The sequence below is a fragment of the Coregonus lavaretus genome (assembly GCF_964263955.1).
Source record: "Coregonus lavaretus genome assembly, contig: HAP1_SCAFFOLD_1537, whole genome shotgun sequence".
Classification (NCBI taxonomy): domain Eukaryota; kingdom Metazoa; phylum Chordata; class Actinopteri; order Salmoniformes; family Salmonidae; genus Coregonus; species Coregonus lavaretus.
This window is the reverse complement of record NW_028156591.1, coordinates 72,501-82,500: the sequence shown is the minus strand read 5'-3', so window position 1 is coordinate 82,500 and position 10,000 is coordinate 72,501. Positions and strand designations below refer to the sequence as shown.

General features: G+C 46.0%; 1 protein-coding gene across 1 annotated transcript in view; it reads left to right on the top strand.

The window, feature by feature from the left end:
• LOC311126177 (AT-rich interactive domain-containing protein 3A-like) overlaps positions 1–9,268 on the top strand; it is a gene marked incomplete at its 3' end in the record, with an annotated part of 20,523 nt that extends 11,255 nt beyond the window's left edge. The window contains exon 3 of the mRNA XM_084200197.1: positions 9,185–9,268. Coding sequence (XP_084056323.1) covers positions 9,185–9,268 — 84 coding nt within the window. The remainder of the gene's footprint in view (positions 1–9,184) is intronic.
• Between the last annotated feature and the right edge of the window lie 732 nt (positions 9,269–10,000).

Sequence of the window (10,000 nt, the reverse complement as noted above, 5' to 3'; positions counted from 1 at the left end):
CACCATTAGATCCTGGTCATCACTACACCATTAGATCCTGGTCATCACTACACCATTAGATCCTGGTCATCACTACACCATTAGATCCTGGTCATCACTACACCATTAGATCCTGGTCATCACTACACCATTAGATCCTGGTCATCACTACACCATTAGATCCTGGTCATCACTACACCATTAGATCCTGGTCATCACTACACCGTTAGATCCTGGTCATCACTACACAATCTGATCCTGGTCATCACTACACCATTAGATCCTGGTCATCACTACACCATTAGATCCTGGTCATCACTACACCATTAGATCCTGGTCATCACTACACCATTAGATCCTGGTCATCACTATGCCATTAGATCCTGGTCATCACTATACCATTAGATCCTGGTCATCACTACACCATTAGATCCTGGTCATCACTACACAATCTGATCCTGGTCATCACTACACAATCTGATCCTGGTCATCACTACACAATCTGATCCTGGTCATCACTACACAATCTGATCCTGGTCATCACTACACAATATGATCCTGGTCATCACTATACCATTAGATCCTGTGGGGGGCGTAGTGGTAACGTAGTATTAGTAGTCTGCTATTTTTATACCACCTTTACAGGGTCCCTCCCTCCCTCCCTCCCTCCCTCCCTCCCTCCCTCCCTCCCTCCCTCCCTCCCTCCGCCCCACCTCCCCTCCCTCCCTCCCTCCCTCCCTCCCTCCCTCCCTCCCTCCCTCCCTCCCTCCCTCCGCCCCACCTCCCCTCCCTCCCTCCCTCCGCCCCACCTCCCTCCCTCCCTCCCTCCCTCCCTCCCTCCCTCCCTCCCTCCCTCCCTCCCTCCCTCCCTCCCTCCCTCCCTCCCTCCCTCCCTCCGCCCCACCTCCCCTCCCTCCCTCCTCCCCTCCCTCCCTCCCTCCCTCCCTCCCTCCCTCCCTCCCTCCCTGCCTCCCTCCCTCCCTCCGCCCCACCTCCCCTCCCTCCCTCCCTCCCTCCCTCCGCCCCACCTCCCCTCCCTCCCTCCCTCCCTCCCTCCCTCCCTCCCTCCCAGACTGCAGCAATATCCTGTAAAGTAAAAATATATGAAGTAAAATGATCCATATGGTAAAGAGCTTGATTTCTCCCCCTCTCCGTTCCTCCTCCCCTCCTCCTTACCTCACCCCTTCCCTCCACCCTGCATCTATGCAAACAGGGCCCCCGTCGGCCCCCCATCGGGCCCCTAGGAGCACACATAGGGATCTGACAACTGCACTTCACTTTTAAATGGGCTCCGTCATTGAAAATGCTTTAATAGCATTCCTGGATTATTTCACTGTGCTATTACTTTCATATGGGGTTGCACAGGGGTGGTGGAGAGGTGGGCTTTAAAACAACTAGCTAGAAACACCTCAGATCTAACTAAAGGTGGCTGGGCTGGCATCAGGGTGGTGTGTGTACGTGTGTGTGTGTGCGTGTGTGTGCGTGTGTGTACGTGTGTGTGCGTGTGTGTGCGTGTGTGTGTGTGTGTGTACGTGTGTGTACGTGTGTGTGCGTGTGTGTGCGTGTGTGTACGTGTGCGTGTGTGTGCGTGTGTGTACGTGTGTGTGCGTGTGTGTGCGTGTGTGTGCGTGTGTGTGCGTGTGTGTACGTGTGTGTGCGTGTGTGTGCGTGTGTGTGCGTGTGTGTGCGTATGTGTGCGTGTGTGTGCGTGTGTGTGCGTGTGTGTGCGTGTGTGTGCATGTGTGTGCGTGTGTGTGCGTGTGTGCGTGTGTGCGTGTGTGTGCGTCTGTGTGCGTCTGTGTGCGTGTGTGCGTGTGTGCGTGTGTGTGCGTGTGTGTGTGTGTGCGTGTGTGTGCGTGTGTGTGCGTGTGTGTGCGTGTGTGTGCGTGTGTGCGTGTGTGTGCGTGTGTGTGCGTGTGTGCGCGTGTGTGCGTGTGTGTGCGTGTGTGTGTGTGTGTGTGCGTGTGTGTGCGTGTGTGTGCGTGTGTGTGTGTGTGTGTGCGTGTGTGTGTGTGCGTGTGGGACTCTCTTTCAATTTCAATTCCATTCAAGGGGCTTTATTAGGAAACATACATTTACATCGTCGAAGCGAGTAGAATAGAAAATAAACTAATGAGAAATAAACAATCAGAAATGAACAGTAAACATTACATTCACAAAAGTTTTAAAATAATAAAGACATTTCAAATGTTATATTATTGGCTGTGTCCAGTGTTGTAACAATGTGCAAATAGTTGAAGAATGAAAGGGAAAATAAATAAACAGATAAATAATGGTTGTATTTAATATGTTGTTTGTGCTCCACTGGTTGCTCTTTTCTCATGGCAACAGGCCACACATCTTGCTGCTGTGATGGCAGACTGCGGTATTTCGCCTAACAGATATGGGAGTTTATCAACATTTGATTTGTTTTCTAATTCTTTGTGGGTCTGTGTAATCTGAGGGAAATATGTGTCTACATTTGGCAGGAGGTTAGGAAGTGCAGCTCAGTTTCCACCTTATTTTGTGGGCAGTGTGCACATAGCCTGTCTTCTCTTGAGAGCCAGGTCTGCCTCTCTCAATAGCAAGGCTATGCTCACTGAGTCTGTACATAGTCAAACAAAATCTTAATTTTGGTCAGGTATTCTGTGTACTCTCTGTTTAGGGCCTGATAGCATTCCAATTTGCTCAGTTTTTTGGTTGATTCTTTCAAGTGTGTCAAATAGTTATATTTATGCTTTCTCTAATTGTGTTTCTGTCGTGGGGCTCTGTGGGGTCTGTTTGTGAACAGGGCCAGCTGGCTGAGGGGACTCTTCTCTAAGTTCATCTCTCTGTAGGTGAGGGCTTTGTGATGGAATGTGTGGGCATCGCTTCCTTTTAGGTGGTTGTAGAATTTAACGGCTGTTTTCTGGACTTTGATAACTAGCGGGTATCGGGCCTAATTCTGCTCTGCATGCATTATTTGGTGTTTTATGTTTTACACTGAGGATGCTTTTGCAGAATTCCACATGCAGAGTCTCAATTTGGTGTTTGTCCCATTTTGTGAATTCTTGGTTGGTGAGCGGACCCCAGACCTCACAACCATAGAGGTCAATGGGTTCTATAGCTGATTCCAGTATTTTTAGCCAGATCCTAATTGAGATGTCACATTTGATGTTCCTTTTGATGGTGTAGAAGGCCCTTCTTGTCTCTCAGATAGTTCACAGCTTTGTGGAAGTAACATTTGATGTTGGTGTTTAGGCCGAGGTAGGTATAGTTTTTTGTGTGCTCTAGGGCAACAGTCTCTCTATTTCTCTGTGTGCGACCCGACCTAGGCCTACTCACAGGGTGTAATGTTTTAATGTCATGTTTGCTGAAGCCCAGGCTTCTCTCCTTCTCAGCAGCACTGGTCAAATTAGGCCAGGAACTCTTCTCTTCAGGGAATGGAACACCAATAAAACACAGGCTGGATGGATGAGGCACAATGCGCTATTGAAACTCTGTTTTCTCTACAAATGACCTCTCTCTCTCTCTCTCTCTCTCTCTCTCTCTCTCTCTCTCTCTCTCTCTCTCCCTCCCTCCCTCCCCCCCTCTCTCTCTCTCTCTCTCTCTCTCTCTCTCTCTCTCTCTCTCTCTCTCTCTCTCTCTCTCTCTCTCTCTCTCTCTCATTAAAGCAGAGTGCAGACAGACTTGTTTAAACACCCTCCCCTCAATGTGGGTGTTACATTTTAATCACACAAGCCTGGAATTTCTGCAGCTGCTTGCAAAAGGCTCTCTGTTTACGAGATAGCACTGGTCGACAAACAGAGCCTGTCTATAGACTCTCTGGATGCTTCTCTCTGACTCCTCTCTTCTCTTTGACTCCTCTCTTCTCTTCACCCCCCTAGGGTACTGGAACTTAAAATAGGTAACTTGGTTAAGTTAAGTAGTTTCGTTAAGTTAGGTAGTTTGGTTAAGTTAAGTAGTTTCGTTAAGTTAGGTAGTTTGGTTAAGTTAGGTAGTTTGGTTAAGTTAGGTAGTTTGGTTAAGTTAGGTAGTTTGGTGAAGTTAAGTAGTTTCGTTAAGTTAGGTAGTTTGGTTAAGTTAGGTAGTTTGGTTAAGTTAAGTAGTTTCGTTAAGTTAGGTAGTTTGGTTAAGTTCGGTGGTTTGGTTAAGTTAGGTAGTTTCGTTAAGTTAGGTAGTTTGGTTAAGTTAAGTAGTTTCGTTAAGTTAGGTAGTTTGGTTAAGTTAGGTAGTTTGGTTAAGTTAGGTAGTTTGGTTAAGTTAGGTAGTTTGGTGAAGTTAGGTACCGTAAAACTTCAATTAATAACCTGGGCATTTATTTGCATAAATCACTGAACACAACAGGCGCTTAGTAGAGACAGGCTTCTATTTGAGCCAAGCGTCTATTTTCTCAGGTTTGCTTATTTGCATAGTTAACAGTTTAATTCCAGAACTCACTTCCAGCATTTTAATACATTTCTTCATTTCCTGCACTAATGTGTTATCATTTACACACTGTGCCAGGCCTCTATACAAATAAATAAAAACACTTTTCCTTCACCAAATAATGATTCTCCTCTTAGACTGTGCATTTTTTCGGCAGTTTTATTTTCGCCACTAGAGGGCAGTTCATATTTTCGCCACTTATTTGAAACAGCCGTTTATTTCCTGAAATGTGTTGCCCGGCTATTAAAGGGGACAGGCAGCTATTTGAGACTGCGTTTAATTGAAGTTTTACGGTAGTTTGTTTAAGTTAGTTAGTTCAGTTAAGTTATGTAGTTAGGTTAAGTTCAGTGGTTTGGTTAAGTTCGGTGGTTTGGTTAAGTTCGGTGGTTTGGTTAAGTTAGGTAATTCAGTTAAGTTAGGTGGTTTGGTTAAGTTCGGTGGTTTGGTTAAGTTAGGTAATTCAGTTAAGTTAGGTAGTTTGGTTAAGTTAGGTAGTTTGGTTAAGTTCGGTGGTTTGGTTAAGTTAGGTAGTTTAGTTAAGTTAGGTGGTTTGGTTAAGTTCGGTGGTTTGGTTAAGTTAGGTAGTTTAGTTAAGTTTGGTAGTTTGGTTAAGTTCGGTGGTTTGGTTAAGTTAGGTAGTTTAGTTAAGTTTGGTAGTTTGGTTAAGTTCGGTGGTTTTGGCTAAGTTAGGTAGTTCGGTTAAGTTAGGTAGTTTGGTTAGTTCGGTGTTTGTGAAAAACTGAGTTTAAATGTATTTGGCTAAGGTGTATGTAAACTTCCGACTTCAACTGTATATACTATATATACATTTACATTTACATTTACGTCATTTAGCAGACACTCTTATCCAGAGCGAATTACAAATTGGTGCATTCACCTTATAGCCAGTGGGATAACCACTTTTTTTTTTTTTGGGTGGGTGGGGTAAGGGGGGGATAGAAGGATTACTTTATCCTATCCCAGGTATTCCTTAAAGAGGTGGGGTTTCAAATGTCTCCGGAAGGTGGTGAGTGACTCCACTGTCCTGGCGTCGTATAGGGGACAAGGTGAGACCCATAGTGCTCTATACTATATATAGGGGACAAGGTGAGCCCCATAGTGCTCTATACTATATATAGGGGACAAGGTGAGACCCATAGTGCTCTATACTATATATAGGGGACAAGGTGAGACCCATAGTGCTCTATACTATATATAGGGGACAAGGTGAGCCCCATAGTGCTCTATACTATATATAGGGGACAAGGTGAGACCCATAGTGCTCTATACTATATATAGGGGACAAGGTGAGCCCCATAGTGCTCTATACTATATATAGTGGACAAGGTGAGACCCATAGTGCTCTATACTATATATAGGGGACAAGGTGAGACCCATAGTGCTCTATACTAGGTGCCATTTGGGAGGCAGTACACATGGTGCATACATATCAACATTCAGCCTTGTTGACTCAGTGGGTCAGATCTTTACTGCCATTCAGCCTTGTTGACTTAGTGGGTCAGATTTTTACTGCCATTCATACTTGGTCTTCCGTCAAATGTAATGCGCTATATAGGGAATAGGGTGCCATTCTCTGGTCTAAACTAGTGCACTATATAGGGAATAGGGTGCCATTCTCTGGTCTAAACTAGTGCACTATATAGGGAATAGGGTGCCATTTGGGATGCAGTCTATATCTCTACTAGCGAGATGCTGTAATCATTGATAGGGCTTCAGATTAGATGGCAGTCATAAACGTCTGCTGCATCTGTGTGTCAAGGCCTTCCGTGTATTGACACGTGTGTGTGTGTGTGTGTGTGTGTGTGTGCGCGTCTGTGTGCTTGTGTTTGTGTTGAAATGTGACTGCGTGTTAAACATCTCACTGAATCAGCCAGTCCTCTGACTGCTCATTTGAGAAATGTTTCTATCAATACGTTCCCATCAGAGGGATTACCTACAAAAAGCTTCTAGTCAATCATATTCCCCTCAGTCAATATGGTGCTGCATCATATTCCCCTCAGTCAATATGGTGCTGCATCATATTCCCCTCAGTCAATATGGTGCTGCATCATATTCCCCTCAGTCAATATGGTGCTGTATCATATTCCCCTCAGTCAATATGGTGCTGTATCATATTCCCCTCAGTCAATATGGTGCTGCATCATATTCCCCTCAGTCAATATGGTGCTGTATCATATTCCCCTCAGTCAATATGGTGCTGTATCATATTCCCCTCAGTCAATATGGTGCTGTATCATATTCCCCTCAGTCAATATGGTGCTGTATCATATTCCCCTCAGTCAATATGGTGCTGTATCATATTCCCCTCAGTCAATATGGTGCTGTATCATATTCCCCTCAGTCAATATGGTGCTGTATCATATTCCCCTCAGTCAATATGGTGCTGTATCATATTCCCCTCAGTCAATATGGTGCTGTATCATATTCCCCTCAGTCAATATGGTGCTGTATCATATTCCCCTCAGTCAATATGGTGCTGTATCCTATTCCCCTCAGTCAATATGGTGCTGTATCATATTCCCCTCAGTCAATATGGTGCTGTATCATATTCCCCTCAGTCAATATGGTGCTGTATCATATTCCCCTCAGTCAATATGGTGCTGTATCATATTCCCCTCAGTCAATATGGTGCTGTATCATATTCCCCTCAGTCAATATGGTGCTGTATCATATTCCCCTCAGTCAATATGGTGCTGTATCATATTCCCCTCAGTCAATATGGTGCTGTATCATATTCCCCTCAGTCAATATGGTGCTGTATCATATTCCCCTCAGTCAATATGGTGCTGTATCATATTCCCCTCAGTCAATATGGTGCTGTATCATATTCCCCTCAGTCAATATGGTGCTGCATCATATTCCCCTCAGTCAATATGGTGCTGTATCATATTCCCCTCAGTCAATATGGTGCTGTATCATATTCCCCTCAGTCAATATGGTGCTGTATCATATTCCGCTCAGTCAATATGGTGCTGTATCATATTCCCCTCAGTCAATATGGTGCTGTATCATATTCCCCTCGGTGACAGTTGTTGGATATTTAGTGTACATGCGCTTAGTTTGTAGTGTGTGTGTGTTTAGTTTGTAGTGTGTGTGTGTTTAGTTTGGGGTGTGTGTGTGTTTAGTTTGTGGTGTGTGTGTGTTTAGTTTGTAGTGTGTGTGTGTTTAGTTTGTAGTGTGTGTGTGTTTAGTTTGTGGTGTGTGTGTGTTTAGTTTGTAGTGTGTGTGTGTTTAGTTTGTGGTGTGTGTGTGTTTAGTTTGTAATGTGTGTGTGTTTAGTTTGTGGTGTGTGTGTGATAAAGAGAGATAAAGTGATAGAAAGAAAGAGAACAAGAGATAGTTAGAGAAAGACAAACTTGAACAGAGGAACGCTGTGCTTGCATCCCGATGCAAATAATGATCTCTTTCAATGAGCTCAGGATGGTCTCTCTCTCTTCCCCTCGTCTGTCTGTTATCACTCCTCCTTCCTGATGGTCTCTCTCTCTCTTCCCCTCGTCTGTCTGTTATCACTCCTCCTTCCTGATGGTCTCTCTCTCTTCCCCTCGTCTGTCTGTTATCACTCCTCCTTCCTGATGGTCTCTCTCTCTTCCCCTCGTCTGTCTGTTATCACTCCTCCTTCCTGATGGTCTCTCTCTCTCTTCCCCTCGTCTGTCTGTTATCACTCCTCCTTCCTGATGGTCTCTCTCTCTTCCCCTCGTCTGTCTGTTATCACTCCTCCTTCCTGATGGTCTCTCTCTCTTCCCCTCGTCTGTCTGTTATCACTCCTCCTTCCTGATGCTGAGACAACTAACATCATCCACTTTGAATGGTTTTGCATGAACTAGCCCCATACTACACTATTTGCATTCATTTAGCATCTTAATCCCCCTTCGGGGGACATTTGTGGTGTGTGTTGCATATTACATATTGAAATGTATTTTGTAATGATACACTTTGTAGAAAGACAATGTCATCATAGCAAAATTATGATTTTGTTTTTGTTTCTGTTTATGATGAATGATCTCATCTGTCTATACTACAGTTGGTTGTATCATAATGTTCTGTGTGTGCTGAATGTGGTGAACTTTTCTCAGTGGCCTATACATCTGATGTGACATTTACATTTCCCCTTCCCTTTCATATTAAAAGACGGCTGTTTCTATTTGATCCATTGTTTGACTAAATGTTTATCAGTGTGGTCAGTGTGTGGTCAGTGTGTGGTCAGTATGTGGTCAGTGTGTTGTCAGTATGTGGTCAGTGTGTGGTCAGTGTGTGGTCAGTGTGTGGTCAGTATGTGGTCAGTGTGTGGTCAGTATGTGGTCAGTGTGTGGTCAGTGTGTGGTCAGTATGTGGTCAGTGTGTTGTCAGTATGTGGTCAGTGTGTGGTCAGTATGTGGTCAGTATGTGGTCAGTGTGTGGTCAGTGTATGGTCAGTGTGTGGTCAGTATGTGGTCAGTGTGTGGTCAGTATGTGGTCAGTATGTGGTCAGTGTGTGTGGTCAGTGTGTGGTCAGTATGTGGTCAATATGTGGTCAGTATGTGGTCAGTGTGTGGTCAGTGTGTGGTCAGTATGTGGTCAGTGTGTGGTCAATGTGTGGTCAGTGTGTGGTCAGTGTGTGGTCAGTATGTGGTCAGTGTGTTGTCAGTATGTGGTCAGTGTGTGGTCAGTATGTGGTCAGTGTGTGGTCAGTATGTGGTCAGTATGTGGTCAGTGTGTTGTCAGTATGTGGTCAGTGTGTGGTCAGTATGTGGTCAGTGTGTGGTCAGTGTGTGGTCAGTATGCTTCTCTTCCTCTCCACTGAAGAGAGTATCAACTGTTTCATCCTTTAAAATGTGTTCAGTCAGGACAAGGCAGTGCACCAGAGAGGAAGCTGGGAAATTCAAGTGTCGGTATCGGTGGAGGCTCCTCGTCTCTGATTCAGGAGGTCAGTAACCCCACCTCTACACCTAAACTCACCCCTTACTCGCCTTGTGACCCCCCCCCCCCCCACAAGTTTAACCCCCCCCCACCACCCCAACCAGCCAATCAACTCTCCCGCCCCTGAGGCAGTGAGTGACAGGGAGGATTGGGCTTACTAACAATAGCTGACTAACCATGTTTCCACTGCTTGGGTCCCTCCTCTCCTCTCCTTTCCTCTCCTCTCCTTTCCTCTCCCCTCCTGTCTCTCCCCTCCTGTCCTCTCCCCTCCTGTCCCCTCCTCTCCTCTCCTCTCCTCTCCTGTCCCCTCCTCTCCTCTCCTCTCCTCTCCTCTCCTCTCCTCTCCTCTCCTCTCCTCTCCTCTCCTCTCCTCTCCTCTCCTCTCCTCTCCTCTCCTCTCCTCTCCCGTCCTCTCCTCTCCTCTCCTCTCCTCTCCTCTCCTCTCCTCTCCTCTCCTCTCCTCTCCTCTCCTCTCCTCTCCTCTCCTCTCCTCTCCTCTCCTCTCCTCTCCTCTCCTCTCCTCTCCTCTCCTGTCCTGTCCTGTCCTCTCCTCTCCTCTCCTCTCCTCTCCTCTCCTCTCCTCTCCTCTCCTCTCCTCTCCTCTCCTCTCCTCTCCTCTCCTCTCCTCTCCTCTCCTCTCCTCTCCTCTCCTCTCCTCTCCCCTCCTCTCCTCTCCCCTCCTGTCCTCTCCCCTCCTCTCCTCTCCTCTCCTCTCCTCTCCTCTCCTCTCCTCTCCTCT